Here is a 22979-nt window from a genome sequence, read left to right on the forward strand (position 1 = left end):
GAGGAATGAGACAGAATGTTGGGAGGTGGAGGAAATGGCTGATCAAGTTCTTTGGGGTGGTTTGTGGTATACAGAAGACAGAGGGCCTCTCTTTTGTAGGCTTCTTGATTTGGATGCTGTAAATCTGCCTATGGGGGCTGCCCTCCAGGGTAAGACTCTCTGGGGTTTGGCGTTGGACAGTTTGTGAAGAGCAAGAGGTTCTACGAAAGGCTGCAACTGAAATGTGATTGCAGTATTGCCAGTAGGTGGTGGTGACAGGCCCTTTTCCTTGGCCTTGCTGCCATTGAACCCTGAGAAGGAAACCAGATGGAAGGGGAATAGAATAATCTAGAAGGGGGTCCTGGCTGGCTGAATGACATACTAAACAGGAGCACTCCACACTGCCAAACTTACGTTGAAGGCCCCACTTGCCACACGGTCATTCAACAGTTTAAAGGGACCCAATCTGATTAATGTGCTATTCAAACACAGTAGCTGCGTTCTCAACAGATTCTGCAGCAATTCAGCCTAGGTGATTGGCAAGTTGCCCCTTTTGTAACATCTATGCTCTCTCACACTCAGGTTCTCAGAAATGAGAAAAATAGGAAAAATAAGGAATCTGAAGCAGCATTGTTATGATCAGCCGTCTGTTTAGAATGTAGTTCGTTGCCTAGGAAATCTTGTTAACTCTTTGAGGCATCTCCTTTTGTCACGAAAGAGGAACAGATAAATGAATTATTTCGAATAGTATGTTCTGAAATTATATAAATTATATAAGCCTTACAGCTGAGCGGAGGAAAAGAAAAATGTGTGCTGTTGAGATGAAGGGAGAAGCCTTCCCCAAAGACCAAGATGGGGAACCACCTGTGGCCACTGAGATATACATGGGCTTCATCCCCTACCAATAATGAGCAGGGATTGTGGCAACTGTAACCTAGCAACATCTGGAGAGCCATGTGTTCTCCAACCCTGCTCTATAATCATTGGCAGCAGCCAGGAATTGAATTTGAGATGTTTATGTATACAAAGCACATCCGCTAATTCTCAGCTATGCCTCCAATCTTGTTTGAATGTTCTAAGCTGCTCAGAGGACCCAGACAGCTTTCCTATGGTTTCTTGGGGGGTTACCTACAGGAAGGAGGGGTACCCAGAGAGCTGGAGAGCCCTAAAGGAAAAGGAGATCTTTCCCTCCTCGCTACCTTATATCAGCAGTTCAGCCAAGCCATTGCCTCAGATCCAAACAAGTAGCAGAGCCTGTCAAGCAGTTCAGAGATCAACTACTCATTTGCGCTGCCTTAAAACCTGACTTGACTAAAGATAAGGAATCTTCTCTCACGTCCTCAAACTTCAGCTCTGCCATTGATCTGCTGCCCCCAAATGCTAGAACAACTGTTTGGGTAAAATGCTGAGGAGCAGAGTTGCAGTAAGAGAGACCTTACCCCAGCTTCCAGCCCTTTACCCAAGATACTGCTGTATGCAAGTGTACACAGGCTATATAGGTCACAGGAAGAAGCCCACTGAGACTGCTCCTCACCTTAGGCTATGGTGGCGACCCTCTCACCCATGGGCCAATCTTACCCTGCTAGGGTATCCAAATTGCCCTGCAAGGCCATGTCCCTCCCAAGCCTCATTCACCTACCCATCAGCTAGAATGACTTGGGACATCATCTAATGAATGATGGTTGAGGTTATGCATTTACCACACACCCCTATTGTCAGGAAGAGAGTTGCTAAAAAGGAGGGGGGAAACACTTGTTTTAACAGTTCCTTGCAAGGCACTTTGTACTCCCAACTTTGGGTCTTCAAAGCACCTTGTGTCAAAACGACTGTGAGGTCAAACTTGACCTGCAAAGCCTATCATGATAAGGAGATAGGGGCTCATGGAGCCAAAAAGGTTCCCTATAGCATTGGGGTTTGGCTACAGAGCATCTGGAGGAATTTTTTTGGATAAGGCTAGAAAGCCCTAGAAGGCTTGGGCTGCATAGACTCGTTTTTTTATACCGGTGCCTAAAATTTTAATGTGGTTTTAATTTCTGGTTTTAAAATCCACTCGTTTCCTAGCTGCTTCGTGATTTTTTTTTTCTTGCATGTGCAAAAAGTCAAGGCAGTCAGTTCTAAGACTTTCACATTCCCCAACATTGTAGCTCAAATTCCCTCTTGTGCGAGCAATGTTAAAAGGCTGCCACATTAGACAGCGTTAGAAACAAAACCACAATCCAGCCAAGTCTGTTTTTTTAGAATTGGTGTTGCACTTGCCTGCATAAGTGTTGGCCTTGTTCAGAAGATCTGTGCATGCATGCATGTCAGCAAAAGCGCGAAAGCCTAAACAGTTCACAGGATGAAGCTGGGTTTCCAGAAAATCACAGCAGCTCTTCTTTACATCCTGCAACTGCAACAAACTAGCTGCCGGGAGAAGTACCTACAATAACCAAAACCAAATTCATGTACACATTGCCAACAACAACAAAAAGAAAAACTTACGGCACACATATTAGGAGAAACATTAGAATGGTAGAGAATATGACCAACAGAGGTCTGCATTTTAAAGTCACCACCTTAAATTTATGGTACTAGTGTTGATTGTGATGCTTGCTGTTAGAAAGTTTTAAAAACCCTGTATTCTAGATCAGTTATGGCTGATATTTCTATTCATTTTTTATCATTCCGACTCACTGGCCTTTGAATCCAGATGAGTTGCCAAGGATTGGGTCACTGCAGAAATGCAGTTGCCCCTTTTGTCGCATGAACTACGATGGGACAACGTTCCTTCTATTTTCAAAGGTTTATTCATTATTCTCCTACTGCTCACTGTAGGACTTAATCATATTAGCACAACAGGGCTGGCATTAAAAAAAAAAAAAAAAGGTTAGTGTTTAAGAGGTTGACATTGATCAGCTTCATTCCAAAGCACTATCCAATTCTGTATTCCCAACGCCTTTATTTGATTGACTCAATGAAATCTAAGTAAGCTCACAAAATGGGCTTCTTTGTAAACACTGCATTTGCTGTTAGCAGTTGTATACGGTATTCACTTTTAAATACAGAAGCCACGGAATGCTAGCTTCAACTGGAACACATTCAAGAGGACAGACACCACTGACTTTACTTTACTGCACTTAATTCATCTGCCCTACACAGAGGATGCTTCCGGGTTCCCAAGGGCTCACTGAACCAGCAGAGAACTGCAGAAATGCCTCAAGCAGAGATCCTTTGCGTTTGCACTGCTTGTCTTTCAAGAAAAGCATGAGTCAAGATAAACAGCTGTAGTGGTGGGTGGGTGGCAGTGCAGAGGGCTAAAAATAAATTTCGACATCTGTAGCACAAAGCTAATGCTAACACTTTACATTTCACCCAAGAAAGCTATTAGCCCTCATTCATTTCAGATGTAGCAAGTCGTTCCTAAAAATCATTTACAAGCCACATGCTTCCTGAAACAAGGCCTTTTTAAAGCGATCAACTTTTTTTTTATAGCTCTGCTTGAAGTCCAAGGACTGTTTACAGACCAAGCATGTGGCCTTGTCTAAAATGTTCCCAGATGCCCAGCACACTCACCCTCCAAACAAATATTTACACTCAGTTCTGTTCCATGTTATATGCTGTTCTCTGGCACCATATGTATAAAAAGTGAACTGTGCCAGAAAAAAAATACATAAGCACGAATCAGAAAAGGATCGAACCCCACTTAGGTGTAGTTTTCAAGGCAGAATTTGCCATTTATACACATGGGAGCTCTTAAAAGACTGTACCCTTTGGATCTTGTTTAGGGAAGTTTTTAATATTTGATGCTTTATTGTATTTTTAACATTTTGTTGGGAGCTGCCCAGTCAGATGGGCGGGAAATATATAAATATATATATATATGACGCTTTTGAATTATGGTGCTGGAGGAGACTCTTGAGAGTCCCATGGACTGCAAGAAGATCAAACCTATCCATTCTTAAGAAAATCAGCCTTGAGTGCTCACTGGAAGGACAGATTGTGAAGCTGAGGCTCCAATATTTTGGCCACCTCATGAGAAGAGAAGACTCCCTGGAAAAGACCCTGATGTTGGGAAAGATTGAGGGCACAAGGAGAAGGGGACGACAGAGGACGAGATGGTTGGATAGTGTTCTTGAAGCTACCAGCATGAGTTTGACCTAACTGAGGGAGGCAGTGGAAGACAGAAGTGCCTGGCGTGCTCTGGTCTATGGGGTCATGAAGAGTTGGAAATGACTAAACGACTAAACAACAACAACATCATATATATATATATATATATATATATATATGTATATGTATATGTATATATGTATGTATGTATATGTATATATGTATGTATGTGTATGTATATGTGTGTGTGTGTGTGTGTGTGTATATATATATATATATATATATATATATATATATATATATATAACCCAGCAGCTCCCTCCCCAGGCCCCTCAGGCTCTCCTGCTCCCTGACCTATCAGTGAGAGTTGTTAGGCAAGTGGATATGTGAGGTGCACTTTCCCCCAGCTCACCTCATATTTTTGGAGCTTCATTCCCAATAGCCTTTAAAAATCTTCAAAAGATGCATTTCTTTAAGCCCGTGCTTGGCTGAATTGTGCTATACCATGCAAGTTAATACATTAGCAGAATTTAAAAAAAAACACTTGTAATGTGATAGATAATGTTTAAATTTGGAGGTAATTAGAGATAAAGATTTTATTGACATGCATGAATGAAGATAATACAAAGGAACCAAGGCAAGGAGTAGAGGGAAGTCGAGGGATTCAAGTAATCCCACAATGTGGATTTAATATTGATTGTGTATACAGTTGTTATAAATGTTTTATTTTATGTTTTTCTCTTTAATGTAATGATTTTGTTGTTTTTGTGGAAATCAATAAAAATATTATTAAAAAATTGTGCTATACCGCACTTGGTAAAGAATTTTTTTAGCTGCTGCTGCTTTGAATCTGTGTGTGGCTTTGTAATTGTGTTTCATGTGTCTTGTAAGATGCCTTGCAAAGGCAGCATGCCCTGAAAAGTATTAAAAAATACTTTAAACAATATTCAACATTCCTTAGAGTGTTTTTAGTAGCTTTTAAGACAGATTTGTGTCTTTCTACAGGCAATCACACAGGCTTTCTTAAGTCCACTCACAAGACACACACACACAGCTGTCTCCCTACTGTAAATTATTTTGTAAAATTACACTTCCCATGGTAGATATTACCTCAAAATAGCTTGTGCAGAGGAAACGTCAGACTTATTAGACATTTATATTTCATATACAGGCCCTATTCAGGTGGTCAATCTCCTCACAAGTAAGGAAAAGATGAGAGAAGTGGGGGACCGTTTAAAGCCCTCCACAAGTTTGAGGGAAAAGGTCTGAAGTGGGAAGCCATCTTCTAAATCATCACACAGGGAGCCTCCAAGAATAAGAGGTAGCTCCTCACATCAGATCTTCCCCCTCAAATGCATGAAGGATTCTAACCTGGGTAGCAATGACACACCAGAGGGGGTGCGGGACGTGACACCACATCCTGCTTTTCCTCATGTTTCCTCAGTCTTATAAGGAGACTGAACACTTGAATAGGATGACGGTGTACCTCTGGCAACTGCCTCCCAATCTCCCACAGCCTCACTCTTAATATCTGCCACAGCTCCAAGAATTTGGGATAACACGAAGTAATAATCTAGAACTAGAAACTGCATAGCAAAGTGCAAGGCACTGACTTAGCTGTCGAGGTTTAGGCTGCAAGCCTAAACACATTTATTCACTTCAAGAGTAAAGGTCCAGTGAAGTCAATGGGAGTTACATTTGAGAAAGCAAGATTGGGCTGTTGGGAGTGATGTCCTGCAAGAGGCAAAGATTATGCAGCTCACTGGACTGTAAAACGTAGCCCGTTCCTTGCATTTGCTCTTTGACGGTCTGAATACTGAAATCTTCAGATGTCCTCTCTTTACCAGAGAATGGTCCTTCTCAATTGTGGTGCCTCAGTTGTGGGATTCCCTTCCCAGCACCTACTCCAAATTTGTTTTGGTACCACATGAAGAGCCTTCTTGCTGCTATTGATTTTCCTGCTTTTAACACATTAGACTGCATCCAATGTTGCAGCTCTGCTGGTGCATGGGAATTCCATATGTTCAACAGACTTCCTCTTCCGTCCCTCCAGCTCCCTGAGCACCCTCAAAATCAGCTCCAGAGCAATTTATGGGGGGAGGGGAAGGAAGGGAAGAACAGAGAGGAAAAGGAAGTCCTGTTGCCCCATTGGAATCCTGAAGGTGCAACACTGGATGCAACCCAGTATGTTTTAATGAGCTTGGAATTTTATCGGAAGGGTGGGGAGAAAATCCCTAATAAACAACAACAACAACAACAACAACAGACTGAATCCAAACTGAGTTAGTTGGTGTGTAGTTCCACTCAAATGAACAAACTTAAGAGCAAATCTAGATCCACCCCAGTAAGTATAAGAAGAAATTAAATGAATGAATGAATGGTATTGCAAGTATTATTATTACCTGTAAGTCACACTGAATTAATGGTATATTATAATTCAAAGGGAGCAGGTGGCGCTGTGATCTAAACCACTGAGCCTCTTGGGTTTGCTAATCAGATGTTTAGTGGTTCGAATCCGCGCGACGGGATGAGCTCCCTTTGCTCTGTCCCAGCTTCTTCCAACCTAGCAGTTCAAAAGCATGCCAGTGGATAAATAGGTACCACTGTGGAGGGAAGGTAAATGGCATTTCCGTGCACTATGGCACTCGCCACAGTGTCCCATTGTGCCAGTAGTGGTTTAGTCATGCTGGCCACATGACCCAGAAAGCTGTCTGTGGACAAACGCCGGCTCCCTTGAACTGAAAAGCGAGTTGAGCACCACACCCCATAGTCGCCCTTGACTGGATTTAACCTTCCACGGGTCCTTTACCTTTTTTACCTATATTATAGTTCAAACACACCCATAAATACATGCTAAAAACTCTTCTATGATCTCAAAAGTAGATCCTGTCTTATCAGATCTCCCTTCTCCTCAACCTGCCTCCCATTTAGACTCTCCCATTACGCCTAACACCACAACAGTTCAACAGTCCTAACACCTCAAAGCAGCTACCGATTAAACTGAACCTGACTAGGCCTAGTAAAGAAGCTACAAATTTTATGAGGAAGATCACTTTCGGGGGTGGGGGGTAAAGCTGGTCTCAGTCAAAATAGTGTGATATTACTCACAGTAGTTTAATTCTATGTCAAACCGGTCAAACCCATCCCAACAATTAAGGAATTTTTTTAAGCCAGCAAGCTATTAGGTGTTAAAAATCCTTAATTGCTGCCGTTGAAAGTGTTGACTATGCAACAGCTTGAGACATTTTCTTGCGTTTAGTGAACATTTGGCCAAACAGTTTGTCAGAAATGCTACATGCTGTACCAGATAATGAGTTGAAAGATACTGGCAAGTCATACCTAACAGGAAATAGGACTCAAATTGCAAAGGACGAGATCATTAGATCACTGGTATTACACACACCATTTATATACAAGATGGAGGGCATTACACACAGCATTTGCATACCGCAGGAATGCACAGCAGCTGTTTGGGGTTTTTTAGAGAATTGTATATAATTCTCTACCATCAAGAAGGAGAACAGCCACAGTGCAGCCTGCTTGTTCAGGTTGCAAACAAAGGGAATGTGGCATATACATGAACATCTGAAGCAAAGGAGCATAAATTGATGCCCATAAAGGCTGCCAAATCTAATGCTTCTGGAATCAGTTGCAGAGACCCTCAATTTGTAGCCACAGGATTCTAGTTTCCATAATTGCAGCTATACCTCTTCTCTATCATCAAAGTCCAGCCTAGTGTCTAACAGAACACACTTTGAAGTATACACAGTGTAGCCTCCTTACACTAAAATTTTACTAAATTCCATGGAGACACCCAATGTGAGTTGCCTGTAGGGCTTGCCCAGAGCTCAGCCGTCCTGAAAAACAGAGGCACTGCTTGATTCCAAAGTCCACAATGAAAAACAAGACAACCAACACCTGTCAGGATGAAATGCCAGGTAAGGAGCTTTCCACCTTATCTTGGGTGGGTCAAAACAGCTCTGCTGTACTGGCTCAGTCCTAAACATGGAAACCCACACATTTCATCTCCATTAACATAATCAAGTAAACAATTACTTTTAGCTGTAGATGGATATGAATGAAGAGTTTCATAAATGAATAAAATATAAGGTTTTAATTACCTCTAACTCCCTTCCTTATTCAGGGGAAATAGCCCCCCCCCCAATTTTCATCACTCTTTGCAGAGACTGCAAATCCCTTGGAGACTTATCTACTCTTTTGTGGAAGACAGGCTGTGAGTACAAATATAAGTAAAAGGAACTGCTTATAAAAGAGCTTTGGCGATGGGGGATCTCCATGTAATCAATGCATTAGGTACCAATCCCAATGACTTCGGAAAGACATTTTGTGGGGCCAAAGCACTTCAAATATGTGAAAATGAAGAAGCAACTTGTAAGTGCAACAGAATACCAAATGATGGCTATATAACAGAAGTCATTCTCTTGCTGACCGTGTGTGTGTATGTGTGTATGTGTGTATGTATGTATGTATGTATGCATGTGTGCGCATGTGTATATTATATATGCAAAAACAGCTGTGTCAACACTCAGGGCCATATTAATATGATGCTGGCAGTTCTGCATGCTTTACATGTGGCTCTCCCCTATTCACATAGGGAGTGGCAATCAAATTTAACAGAAAAAGAGGAGCACAGGTGAGAGGCGCTGGACTCTCGCTGCACCCACTATTCACTGCAGCTCTTAACAAGCACTTTCCCCTTTCCCAAACAGACTTCCAGCATCAAAGCTTAGCTAAAAGGAGGTGGTTTGTAAGCACTTGAGGGCTACAGGAAGACAAGTCATGCACCCCTTCTGCGGTTAAAAACGAGACCTACACTTTCCCTCCTCTCAGTGCAACTGGCCAGTTGGACTAGATGACCCTTGGGATTCCTTCCAACTCTACAATTATATGATCCTACATTGGTCTCAAAGCGCCACATCACAACTCTAACTGAAAAACACAGAGGCCTTCCAGGCAGAAGAATCTTTAGGCAGATTTGGAAACAAGCTTGAGTTAAAGGTTGACTACACCAGCTGCCATCATTAATACTGTGTTAGATACTGTGATCCAGATGGATACTCAGGAAATGTAATAACAGTACATTGGACGGCTTATTATTGCAGCATGTAGGCTGGAATCAGAAACAGTATATAAAGCTGAATGAAGAGTGTCCATAAATAATGGTTGATGTTGCTGCACCAAGATCTCTGCTACTCTTACATGCCACAGTTTGCCCTAATAGTTCAAGCAATGACATTTACCACCTCGGCAGAGCTCGAGTACTGTAAACGCTGAACACTGTACCCTGAAAGATTAGTAAGGTAAGAAACCAGAGCTCACAAAGTGAAACCCAAATCCCTCAAATCACTAAAGAGATGGGTATCTGATTTCTGGTAAGCGAACAATCATTTTTCCTAATCTGTAGGGATGGCTATTGCAGCAGTCATCGCTCATAGAAGTTCTGCAGCGAGTAAGGATGTGGCAGTACCAACCCAAATGGGGGATATTATTCTGTTTAAGACTGCACTAGGGTCTTAAGTACATTGTTGCTACAATTAGGCAATGCTATTGTGACATTTTAAGTCTCATCATTATCTGCTGAACTAAGGAAATCAGCTTTCAGGTCAGTAGGTTTTGCCAGGAACCAGGCTGGCCGAAGGCATTTTGCAGCCCAAGGGGATGGACCCCTCTCTCTATTCCAGATACAGAAGCTGACCAGACTGGTGGCTGAATCTTATTTCACGACTGGTGATGGGACAGTATCTTCTACTGCAGTCAGATAGCAGGCTAGCTTAGGAGGCACAAAGCAGGCTGCATAACACACACACACACACACACACACACACACACGTACCTGTTCCCTGACCCTCAGCAGAGGGTATTTACAGGAAAAAAGCTGTATTACAGGTCAACATACGGAATGTACCCCAAGTTTGGATTAATCATGTCTAAAGAAGGGCAATCTGATCTCTGTTATAAAGAACCAATTAATTTTCTTTTAGTAGCAGCATGCCCAGTAGTGGCACAGAATTGGAAGAGACTGGAACATCTGTGTATTTCTCATTGGAAACAGAACGTACAGTTGACTGCTGCATCAGATAAATTAACAAAGAGATGACATGCACTGAATGATACAAATTAGGTAGATGATTTTGCTGAAATATGGCATCCTTTAATAAAATGCTTTACTGATAATCCTGAAGAATGGCACGGACTGGACTTTGGCAAATTAAACAGACTGATCCGTCCTGGAAGGGGGAAGCGGGGGGAAATTGAGTTTTGTTTTTGTTTTGTAATTGTTGTTATATAATAATATATATCAATAAAACAACAACAACCATAACCACAACCACAACTGAGTTCATTTAGAAAGCTGGCTGATTATGCCTATTTAGTTAACAACCTGGACAACTAGTAAACCTGTTCCTCTGTGTGTGTTTTTGAGCTTCTCCAGAATGCAGAACAAATATTTGCTATTTATTTAGCAGTTGCTGGCCACTTCAGCGGCGAGTGCAATGAATGCATGACAATTTAAATATGATAGATCCCAATATGTATATTTGACATCCATATTCAAACTTTGCCCCTTTTTGCTACACTAGAGCTTCTGACATGCATCAGCGAAGATGTATACCCAAATGCAGCGTATTTAGCATTACCCTTTCAAGCCACTGCTTTCTCAACTGCTTCCAAGGCTGGTCATTATATTTGATCTACAATTACTAAACGGCTTGTTGAGGACTGTAAAACAGCAGGTGACTTTAAAGTGCAAGTTCTGTATCAGTTATTTTGAACAAGAAAAAGAAGTGCTATAAGATCACATAAATGCTATTAAAAAGCACACATCCTTCTTATGACTAAGATGCTAAAAATAAATGTCATCACCCTCATAGGGGTGGGGGAGTGCCTTACTTTTTGTGTCATTATGCATACCATTAAAGGATGAGTTGACAGTATCCTCCTACTCACCTGTACATTTTCCTCTGTAAGCTGAATTTCAGCAGTGTAAACATATTCAATGAGCATCTTAAGGGTCCATCCATCAACTTCCTTTATTCGAACTCTCTTTGCCTGACTCTCGCTCATTTCACCTATAATACATGGTTGTATAGCTCTGTTAATTTAATCAGATACTGGCAATTGGCATCAACATGTTGCAGTTCCAGGTGGCTTCCTCAGCACAAAAACTTTCCTCTAAGAGAAGAGAAAGGAAAAGCTTATTCTCCAGAACGAAGCTATATAGATCAGTGTGTCTCTTTCTGGAAGACACCCCCTCATCCCCAATAAAAACTACAAAGTGCTGGAAAAATATTTTGAATTTATGGAGCAACTATCAGGTTTAGCTACGCTTCCTGCTATGATCTGCACAAAACTGTGAAAACCTTGGATGCCAGTCTAAAATGTCTATATCTATTTGTAATTTCAGGGCTAAAAACTTCATGGGTTCATAAAACTCAGCACATGACAACTATGCAGAAAGGGCACCAAAGCACTCATACGAACTGGAATAACGGCTTGATACAATCAGCTTTCAATATATTTAAATGATACCAGTAGAAACTGCCTTAGAAAATTCTAGCAGCCCACAAGGAGGATTATTCGCAGCAGCATTTGATTCACTGTCTCTCAAAACAATTTCACCTCTAGCCAGAAAATAGGGAAATATGGTGTCAGCTTGTGGAGGCTGAAAGGCTGGTCATGAAGACCATCTGCAGTGCCAGCACAAATATTTGCAAGAGAAGAGGATTCAGAACAAGACTCCAAGACCAGAAAAAGCCAGTGCCTCTAATAGCAATGAAGTTCGTCCAAGGTATATTTAACTGCTTCTGCTCTGGTCTGTGACCACAATAAAGATAATGATTGACTGCTTCTGCTCAACAGCAGGAAAAAGCCTACTGTAACCTGTAGTACAGCCCCAATGTAATTGGGCTGTACCCAACATTAATCATACTTAATTGGATACAGCCCATTGTGCCTGGCAGGTGTAGCCAACATGGTGTTGCTAGACTCCAGCTCCCATCAGCCCTGCCTGCTGGCATAGGCTAATGGGAACTGGAGTTGAACAACATCTGGAGTATACCACATTGGCTACCCCTGCAGTATGGGATAGAATTACAAAACAAGACAGATGAGATAGGAAGGAAATAGTCTCCGAACTAGAATTCTAGCTGGATAGTGAATAGTTTGGTCCTTTTGGAATATGTTTTCTGAGTGGACAAAAAACTCCCAGACTCTACACATAGGCAACAGAGATGCTAAAACTCCTGCCTGTGAAGCCAGAGCACATAACCCAATTGCAATGGAAGATGGGACAGACAGAGGTGAATTTTTAAACTGAGGGTTGTTGTTTTTTGCTGTTCTCCTCCTGCCATTGTTAATTATCCCATTGCATATACCATTTTTTACTTGTATTACATCTGAAAGCCACCATGGTGGCCCCTCTGAAGACCCAAAGATGGATCATAATTTTCTAAATAAAAATGGCGTGTAAGGGGAGACCAGAGCCATCAGGGAATGTGTTCAGCCACAGCCACAGTCGGTCATAACAATGGACTACCTAGTATTTGATTACACACATCAAACAAAAGCATTTAAGCTGACAGAATAATCTCTAACTTGTATGAGAACTCCATATTTTTCTTTCATCTATCTTTTAAGAAGACACCTGAATCAAAATAATGCAGGTAGTGATTGACTTGGTCTGAAAATAAGAATTCCTAACGTAAGAAACTTTAGTATAAAGGGAAAGGAGGCTTAGTCAGAGCTTCAATACTAATACTTTCCTGATGACTGACTGAATATTTATCCTAAACGACACTGAAGTCATCTAAAGAAGAGACTGTGAATCTGTGGCCCTCTGTATGAGGTTGGGCTACAGTTCCCATCATTCCTGGCCACTGGTCATGGTGGTTTGGAATTCAGAGCACAACAGCTGGAAGGCCATCTGCACATCAACCCCAAAGACAGATGCAACCATTCTTGTGTCCTGAAAACCCACTAACATTTCAGCCTTAAACACACAGCATAAGCAGTGCAAGGAGAGAGAGAGAAAAGGAGAAAAACCCCAGCTGGCATATAATTTACGGCAAGATATACAGTCCAGCTGTCACTTAGAGTTATGCAAAGAATACTAAAACATGAACTCCAGCAATAAGACGGCAAAGTCATTAAGTCCTCCATGCCTGTTAATAGCTTGACATTTTCAAATATTGCAACTGATGTCTCAACACTCTCTCACCCCCCCAACCCCTCCCAATTCCATTTCCGCTGCAGTGTTTTGACCTTGTATACTCATTTAGCTATGCTATAGTTTCAAGAAGTAAGAAACAAAGTAGTACAGTACCTGTAAACATGGCATGGAAGTATGGGCTGCAAGCTGCTAACACAACTCTATGAGCTGCAATTTCCATGTCTTCAGCTACTATTGTCACATCACACAACAAGTTTTGACTATGTAGAAAACGAGAAAAGAAGAGGATGAGTGGTGAACAATGCAGAATCTGGAAGAAAGCAAACATCTACTGTCTGTTTTGGAAAGCTGCTTGTGTGCTCTATATTCAGACCCCTCTTGAGATATCATAACCAAATTCTGTATGATGGTGCCTGAGATCAAGGAGCACGTTTTCATCTATGTTTGGATACAATCATATGCCATTCTGAATTACGATGGAAGGCTTTTAAAAACTGCACTGGTTTTAACTTCTAATTTAAAAACTGCATTAATTTTTTTGGTTTCTTAGAATTCCTAAACAGCACCTGCTACGAAGCTGCTAATATTATATACTCTCCCCAATAAGCTTTTAAGATATATTTAATTTCCAGATGCATTTCAAAAAGTATAACCATTACCCACGTTGATGAAAGTTGCCAATTGGGAACAGGGAGTTTTGCTAAACCCCACCAATATCAGTCCCCACCCCCCTGCATTTTAAAAAATAAAATGAGGAGAGTGCAGCCAAAGTCCAGAAGCTTACTGCTCCTCTTGGTAATGATGATGCCACTATTAACATGCCTCTCTCGGCTTATTTTTATTGCATCACATCTGCAGCTCTCCACTAATCACACCTTCATCTTATTAAGAACTATTAACTTCATTGGTATTCCTATTTTACAGATGGAGAACCAAGGGCAAAAGACAGCTGCCTGTCCAACATCACACAATGAACCTCAAACTCAAAAATATTGATCCAATGTTCTAGTCACTGAATTAGGACCATACATGGTTTCACTACCTGGACCTTTTCCCTAGATCCCTCATTCAGTCATTTTATTTGTATGCCACTTTTTACACACACACACACACACACCCACACCCACACCCAAGCTCAAAGCGGCTTACAACAAAGAAGCAGGACGCATTTTAAACATACACTACAAAAAAACAATTTCATAACAACACAGCAAAACAATAACATAACAACACTTTCATAATAACATAAAAAAAACCAAGCTGAATTCAAGCCATTCGAAAGAAGGAAAATTTGTTATTGGGGTGTGTTCAAAGCAGGAAGAGGCAAGACAGATGGCAGAATCACTTGCAGGATGGGTGAAGCTCAGAGAGGCAAAACAACAATTTATTAATATACAGATAGTTTCATACTATTTGCCAAGATTCAATTTGCCTATAAATGGAAGAAGTTTAACATTAAGTGTGTCCCTCCAAACTGAATTTTAAAGAGGCAAATGAACTCAAGGACATTTAGTTTAAAAACATGAGGGCAAGGAATTTCTGGTTGTGAGGAATGAAATGTATGCAGAACACAATACAGTGACCCTTATTTCTGCTGGGAGAAGACCTAGCAGACAGCACACTGTAGACTGCAGTCTGTGCACAGAATAGCTGTGCACATTTGTGGATGTCAGACTAGTTTACTCTCTTGTCCACGCAAGATGGCAGGTCCTAATCAAGCTTATTCACAAAACCCTGAGACTTACAAAGCAGGTTTACATGTTATATGTGTGACAGCGTCCTCTTGCAACAACTAAGGAGAGGCAAGTCACCTGCCCTAGCTCTGGAGAGCAGCACCTGCTCATGAGCAGACTTCATCCCTGCAGATATCCACACTGGCACAAAGTTTCCAAAGTGGGGACAACGCCATCCCCAACTCCAGGGCTGGCCCCAGTCATTGTATGAGAATCTCTCCCTGAATATAATGGGTGAAGAAGTCTCATAATGCAAACAGGCTAGAAGTTACCAACTACCGGTAATTGTATTACTTCCAAACAAAATCAAGGTGCCATGAGCCAAAAAAGGGGGAGACATTTGTGCATGGGTGCACAAGACTTTGAACAAAGGATGTGGGAACTATACACAAAAAGAGTAGAAAAGTGACAGGTGATGCTGTTACTATGCCCCCGAAGTGCCCCTGCACCAACACCACCAACTAGGCTCAAAAACAAAACCATTTCTTACCATTCTATCCCATCTTTCGTCTACACTTTATTGTCACAGCAACTATCCTAACAGGGATTATGGGATTTATCTCACGGCCCAAGACAGTTCTCATAACTTTCTTTCCTATGGGGCAGGTTATGCCCCATAGGGCTGGCCCAAAATCACCCAGTAAGCTTTAGGGTTTTGGGGGAAATGGAAGGGAGGGGAGAGGACAGCTTGGGGCCACAGAGTTCCCACTGCTTGAAACCAGCCCACCTGTTTTGCATAGAGTTTGTAGCAACCCACATTTAAGGTGCAGAACTACCACCATGAATGGATACAGAAGTGTAGGCTTCTACATATGGAAATGTTTATCTAGATGCAACTCACCTTAACCCGCCCCCCGCCCCGCTAAAAGAAAACCAACTTTCTTTAGGGAGCTGCTTTTGAGGGGAAGACAGTTGTGCATGCAGAAGAGAATCTCCAGACCCCATCTTAGGACATGATGCTAGCCTGTACATCCCATCAATGGCAAAGCTCAGTGAATGACCAGACAAGCAATCAGACTATGTGTATATCAAGAAGTAGTACCTTCTTAATTCATTCATAACTTTGAAAGCGTTCTTCATATGCCAAGGGTTCACTGTAACAGGACAGTGCTTTTCGGTGTTATCATCTTTCAGATCCAGAGGTTTCTGCTGGCACAGTTTGGTACATCTGCAAGTAAGAAAGGCTGGTTCATTAACTGTCTGCTGGTGCGTTTGTCACCAACATGGGCTCAAAGGTTTTACTGCCTACATTTCTGCAGCTTCTGCATCATCACCACCTGAAGAAAGGAAGCCAGGTGCAGAACTTTGCTTTGATCAGGCCCTCAACACTCAGGACAAACAACCCAAACCTCTGAACGATTTAGATCCATGCATATAAATGCTCCAAGACAAAAAATACCCATATATAATCAGATTAAATTACTGATAGCAGATCAAAACAGTGCCAGTTAAAAGGAGTCGCTCTGACGGATACTTACTCAAGATGTACTAACAGATTGCAAGGAAAGAGGTCAAAATGATGTGCTCTTTAGCCAAATCTGAAAAAAAGAAAAAAGCCCTAGTGCCATGACTTACCTGCACCTGCAAATGATACACTATAGACCAATCATGAGCCCCAATGTCCTTCCCAAACCTGCTTGCCTTCCGATGTTTTGGATTGCAATTCCATCATCTCTAACCATGATGGCTTGGCCTGATGGGAACTGTAGTCCCACAACATCTGGAGGGCTGTGCTAGTATGACGACACATGGGCCTGATATCTCACAATACTTCATTTGAGGAGACTTCCCCCTGCCTGCCAATCAAGGCAGCAAGAATGGCCACTGACAATATCTCATTATGTTCAAATAGAGCTGCTCTGTAACCCAAGACATCACATATTAGCAATTGTTCCAAAGGTCAGAGTAGAGAGGCAAGCTCAGGGCTTATTCCACAAGTTTGAGCCACTAGGTACCGTGCAAATGCATCAGGATCAGATTGTCCTTCCAACAAATCAGTCCTAAAGGTCACAGTGAATGTCTGCAACAAAGTGAGTCAATCAATCAGTGAATGCAGAGCCTTCTTGTCAAATGTCTGTATCCAAGCACCAAAGAGATCAAGGGGAAGACAAACTTGGCCTTTCAAAGAAAATAGATCAGCTCAAACCATCATTCTTATTAACTTTTTTAAGACATTGTTTTCTAGTCATTGAACCTCTAGTTACCAAAAGTCTCTCATGCTACGGAAATTGCCTCTATATATCACCAAGTCCATTACATTAGGGGAACATGCGTGGTATTTTATTTTTTATTTTTGCAGCTGCTCAATATCCTTTTCTCTTCCTGTCCTTTCTGTGGCTTGCCTGCCTGAATAGCTCAGTTGGTTAGTGTGTGGTGCTGATAATGCCAAGGTTGCAGGTTTGATTCCCATACAGGGCATCTGCGTATTCCTGCATTGCAATGGTTTGGACTAGAACTGCCCTGAGACCTATGAGTATAGGGCAGTATATAAATTCAGTATAGATGATCCTCAGGGTCCCTTCCAATTCTATGACTACTCTTCTATTACTTCTTTTAGCTTAGTGCCAGTTCTGGAAGAGATCCCACCCACTTTAAGATCTTTTATAGTGGATCAATCCAGCAAGCACCACTGCTTGCCCAACTGGTGCTTCCAGCTACAGGTCCTCCCAGTGCAGCCCAACTTCTGAAAGCTCAACAGTTCTTCAACAAACTGCAAGGAGGTGCAATGGACAAGATCGAGGACAAGATCGAGCACATAGAAGACTTTGAGCAGCAAGCGACTAATAAGTCTAATAAATGAAATGAAAGATGCTAGCACAGTGTGGGTAAGGTCCCAGCAACTATCTTAATTTGCTAAGAGACCTAAATCTACATCTACACACATTAGTTAGTATGCCTTGTGACACTGCCCCTTGTTTATATATGGTTCTTTAAGCCTGCCAAAATTATATTCTAATGCAAATTAATATACTGTATTTAGCTTTTAACAATAAAAGTTAATACAGTGGTACCTCGAGTTACAAACACCTCATGTTACAAATGCTTCAGGTTACAAACTCCGCTAACCTGGAAGAGTTACCTCGAGTTGAGAACTTTGCCCCTGGATGAGAACGGAAATCGTGTGCCAGCGGCGCAGCAGCAGCAGCAAGAGGCCCCATTAGCAAAAGCACGCCTCTAGTTAAGAACAGTTTCACGTTAAGAACGGACCTCCGGAACAAATTAAGTTCGTAACTAGAGGTACCACTGTAATGTAAACGAAGTGTATGCTACTGAGCTGTTATGTCTTAACAGTATTTTAAAGTAAAAACATTTCAGAAGTATCGAAATACGAATTTCCACGTAAAGTTTTTAACATGTTTGAATATAGCATGTAAACAACATGAAGTGTGCCTTGTTTTCCTGAACAAAGCACTTCATTTCAAATAATTCTGGCTACTGAGTGGAAAATTAAATACTCCAAACAGCACATAAAACCAACAATGACATGGTTATTTTTTAAAAATAGCTTTGCTAACTGAATATATCTTCAACATGCTGAAGTAGATCTTAGTTAATTTAGGACAGAAAATTTAGGACAGAAAAGGTTTCCAGAAAATCCACATCGTTGTGAAACTCTCAAAGGAAAGTTACAGGTAGATAGCTTGTGTACATATGGACCCCCCCCCCCCTTCAATAAACCATTTTAAGAATCAAGGAAGTGCCCCTGCTCTTAACTACTTAGTGGCTCTGTTTGTATGACAAAAGGCCAGGAGTCAAACTTTATGAGACACCAAAGAACATGAGCCCCAGCTAATTTTCTTTGCCAGTCCCCCCCCCCTTTCCAGTAGGGCTTATCTTTTAATACACAGGGATTACACTGTGTTGCATCCTATTCTCAAAAAACGGTCCAATAACTCATTATAAAGAGGTGGTAACATACAATTGGCACCCACCTCTACCTCATTCCATCCACTATTCCAAGAATCAAGCCTGATAAACAACTTAACATTTATCAGTGTTGCTTGCATGGTTGATTATAAGACAACAGCCAGCGGGATGCTCCTCGCTTCCCGCCAAGATGCTCAGTCTGCCTTGCAGGAAACGGAAGGGATCTGTTGCCATTTAGACTAGAAGACAGACACTTAACTCTTAGTTTGGGGACATGGCACGTGCATCTGCTTTCACATTCCCTTACAACACATATACAGTGGTACCTCGCGTTACATACGCTTCAGGTTACATACGCTTCAGGTAACAGACTCTGCTAACCCAGAAATAGTACCTCGGGTTAAGAACTTTGCTTCAGGATGAGAACAGAAATCGTGCTCCAGCGGCGCGGCAACAGCAGGAGGCCCATTAGCTAAAGTGGTGCCTCAGGTTAAGAACAGTCCTCCAGAACAAATTAAGTACTTAACCTGAGGTCCCACTGTATATGTCTTTCTGTAGCTCCACTGACCTCAGAAATCTTGGAATATCATTCTTAGAAGCCTACCCACTAAGAGGCATCTGGCAGGCCACTATGGAAAACAAGATGTTATTCTAGATAAGGTGTGAGGTACCTTTGGCCCTCCAGGTATTGCCGAACTACAACTCCCATCAGACCTAGTATGCATGCCTAGAGGCCGAGGACAATGCACACTGCTGTTCAGCAACAACTGGAGAGCCAACGGCTCCCCAAACCTGGACCTGATGAACCACTGGTCTTAATATGCACCTCATCCATCCACCCCTTTTCTATCATCATGCACAAAACTATCTGTCCCAGAAGAGCTTCTTCAATCTAATGTGACAAACAACAGGCTCGCTTCCCCTTGGATTAATTGCTTCAGCGGATTCTTAAACTTGTTCCAATACATTTCACCTTCCTAGCTTCAAGAAACAGGACTTTGGAGGAACCTTAACAAAACTCTTCTTAGAATCTTTGGGGATCACACAACCCTCTAACCTAAGGCAATTTTTTTTGCTGATACCCACCATTACCTGAAGCACTTTACATCCATTATTTGGATGTGTAATTCTTGAACAATTTAGGCTGGTTATTTATTCATACATATAGCAGGATGCAGGTGAAGTTAGTTGAACTGAGGTCCTACTGAAATCGATGGAATGGAACAAATTAGTCATATTTGGTTGTCACTGAAATTAGGCAGCTTAAGTGCAACTAACTTCACCTGGATCCAACCCATAGTCTGTTCTCCTCTGTTCTCCATTCCCTCCAAATCATGCAGGAGCAAATGAGCTGCCTTGTCTGCTTCATTCCCAACTCCCCCTCCTCTCCAAACTGTTCCTCCTGTGTTATTGAGATTTCCACTACCCCAAAAAACCTTACTCTTCGGTAACTCAGGCTAGGCCAAAAACCTACGTGGAAAGTGACAGACAAGTGGGAAATATGACATTTTATTTTATAATCTATTTACAAAGCAGGAAGATCCACTTAATGCAATAATGAACATTAATATGCAACCCCCAAAAATAAAAACAAGGAAATAAATATAGCCACTCACAGACCCTTGCTGGCTCTGGGTTGAGTTAACTTTTCTTTGAAGGAGGTCAGTACAGTAGTTGCTCTAAATAATGAAGACTCCAGGTTGGGTCTGAAATCCTGAAAACTGTTGCCCATCAGTGTATATGCATTTCTGAGATGGCCAGACCGGATGGTCTAACTCAGTATATTTCTATGTTAGGACAGCAACAATCACAAAGTTTCAGATAGCAGCATCAGTAATTGTTTGAAGCCTGGGATAATAAGGTTTTGACACATAAAGCTCGAACAAGGCACCATCACAGAGAAAGCCCTTTCTCCGCTTACTGTCATCTAACATCTGACAGCAGGGGCATGCATCAGTAGAAGGGCCTTTGAGGATCCTCTAACCTGCCTGCTGAGTCTTTTAGCTATGGGCAACAGGTCTTCACTTCTAGCACCTCACTGTGAGGGGCACTGACTTAAACTGCAAACTCACAATGCTATCAGGACCTCTTTCAAAGCAGCATTTGAAACATATTAGGGTGCATTTTCCTAATCTTTCAATACATGGGTGTTAGAAGTAGTGAACAAAAACCAGAGGGGCAGGGGACAGAATAGTTATTTGAAGCTAAAGAATTAAAGTGATTGTGCAGAACAAAACTACAGTCCTCACAGGCAGAAACCATCATTCCTGTACATTACCCAGCACATTGCAAGCGCCAAATACACTACTATTCAATAGAAAATTATTACTAATTCAAACAAAAGAACAAACAAAGATAAACTGGTTCTTCTCTTGCTAGCTTGTCCCCAGCCCACATTAGGATTTTAAAAGAGCACATACAGACCAGTAAGTGTGAAGGGCAGACAAACATGAAAACGCCTGCCTGAAAGCTGCTCCCTTTCACTTAGAATGAATGGAAGTGTTCCACAAAATTATACTACAGGCTACCTCAAAGCATCCCATATTTACATTAAGGCCAGGGTCCAGTTCCAGAAAGTGTTTTGGCCTGGAACTTACAGGTTCTACGGGCAGTGCTTCTGAGCACGTCCAGAGTGCATTTCTGTTTCCAGACACTTGGCCAGCACCCAAAGATGTGGGACCAGGGAGCATCCCTTCCACGCCCGAGAGCATCGCCCCAAAGGCGACCCTTATATACCAACCCCACTCCCTTTGCTCTGGGGCGCCTGCGGGCTGGCCTCTGGGGAACAGGAAACAAACTCTGCCCGTGCTCCGGGGCTCCGAAATAACCGCTCCGTTCGTTCCCAAAAGCGGACCTTGGGCATTCCCAACCGGCGGCGGGGCCGAGGCCTGCTCCAAAGTACACTCTGTCGAGGTGGTGGTGGATGCCCTCTCCAGGATCCCTCGCACCGTTATTACGCGCGGCCCAGCCCAGCGCCGCGCCTCTCCCCCCCGGACCCCCATGCGCGCCCAGCCCTGCCGGCGCCGCTCACCCCAACGGCTGCAGCAGCAGCATCTCCATCGCGGCGGCTCCTCCGCTCGGGCTGCTCTCTCCGGGGAACGCGGGCACCGCGCGCCGGCGCCAGCACCATTCCAGCCGCGAGCGCTGGGACACCCCCGGCAGGTCGCCCAGAGGGAGGCAGGCGAGGCGTGCGAGGCGCCCCCACCCACGGCGGCAACAGCAGCGCCTCCGCCGCCTCGTCCTCCTCCTCCTCCGGCGCTGCCCCGCACCGAAGTGCAGACGGGGTTGCAGCTCCTGCGCCTGCCTCCCGCTGCCGCCGCCGCTGCCTCTGCTGTCCACGCTTTCTCCCCAGATTCCGCCAAGCCGGCACTTCCGGGGTCCTAGCCCGACTATCCTAACATGAGGAGGAGGAGGAGGATTGGGGGCGGGGGGGTGACGCGACGTCAGCGCGCGACTTGGTGCGGGGTGGCGGGGAGAGAAGGGAATGGCTCCTACGCGCTCTCCCCCCTCCCTGCGCGGTCCTGGAGGCGCGGCGCGGGCGCAGCTCGCGATGGCGGCAACTGGCGCTGGGGTGGGAGCGGGGCAGCGAGGGGAAAGGCGAGGCTGGGGGGATCTTGCAGTGGAAGGCGACTCTCTCCTCCCCAGGGGTGCAAACTTCAATAAAATATTAGGCTGGGGGAGGGAAATAAGCCCCGCCTTGCATAATCGATCACAAGACGCGGCGCACCCCCTCATCTGAATGGCAATGCCCATCAACTGGCGGGGGGGGGGCTTGGTCCCTTCAGTATTTTATTGGGGGTGGCAAAGGGACCACGACCCCTAGGAGTTGCCTCCTATGCTCCTCCCGTTTGGGGTGTGGTATCTCTCCAACCCCCTTTTCCTTATGCTTCAAGGTTTAGATGCAGCCATGAATAGCCTTGTCCAGCTTTGAATCAGGTTGGTGGGCCCTGTAAGGTAAAGGGACCCCTGACCGTTAGGTCCAGTCGCGGATGACTCTGGGGTTGTGGCGCTCATCTTGCTTTATTGGCCGAGGGAGCCAGCGTACATTTTCCGGGTCATGTGGCCAGCATGACTAAGCCGCTTCTGGCGAACCAGAGCAGCGCATGGAAACACCATTTACC

At 43.3% G+C, this 22979-nt stretch overlaps 1 protein-coding gene across 3 annotated transcripts in view; it reads right to left on the bottom strand.

Moving 5' to 3' along the window:
* The window catches only part of KLHL2 (kelch like family member 2), a 35868-nt gene extending 13629 nt beyond the window's left edge, over positions 1 to 22239 (bottom strand). Inside the window, exons 1-5 of one of the 3 annotated variants that reach the window (XM_081021721.1) lie at positions 21890 to 22239; positions 16034 to 16159; positions 13412 to 13518; positions 11038 to 11159; positions 2236 to 2398 (exon numbers count right to left, since the gene is read on the bottom strand). In XM_081021721.1, the coding sequence (XP_080877847.1) occupies positions 2236 to 2398; positions 11038 to 11159; positions 13412 to 13518; positions 16034 to 16159; positions 21890 to 21918 (547 nt within the window). In that variant the 5' untranslated portion in view covers positions 21919 to 22239. Of the gene's footprint in view, positions 1 to 2235; positions 2399 to 11037; positions 11263 to 13411; positions 13519 to 16033; positions 16160 to 21889 lie in introns of those variants that run through there. The other 2 variants (XM_081021722.1, XM_081021723.1) reach the window with 2 other exon arrangements.
* Positions 22240 to 22979: the final 740 nt, after the last annotated feature.

Source organism: Podarcis pityusensis (assembly GCF_964106645.2).
Source record: "Podarcis pityusensis genome assembly, chromosome: 9".
NCBI classification, from domain to species: Eukaryota; Metazoa; Chordata; class Lepidosauria; order Squamata; family Lacertidae; genus Podarcis; species Podarcis pityusensis.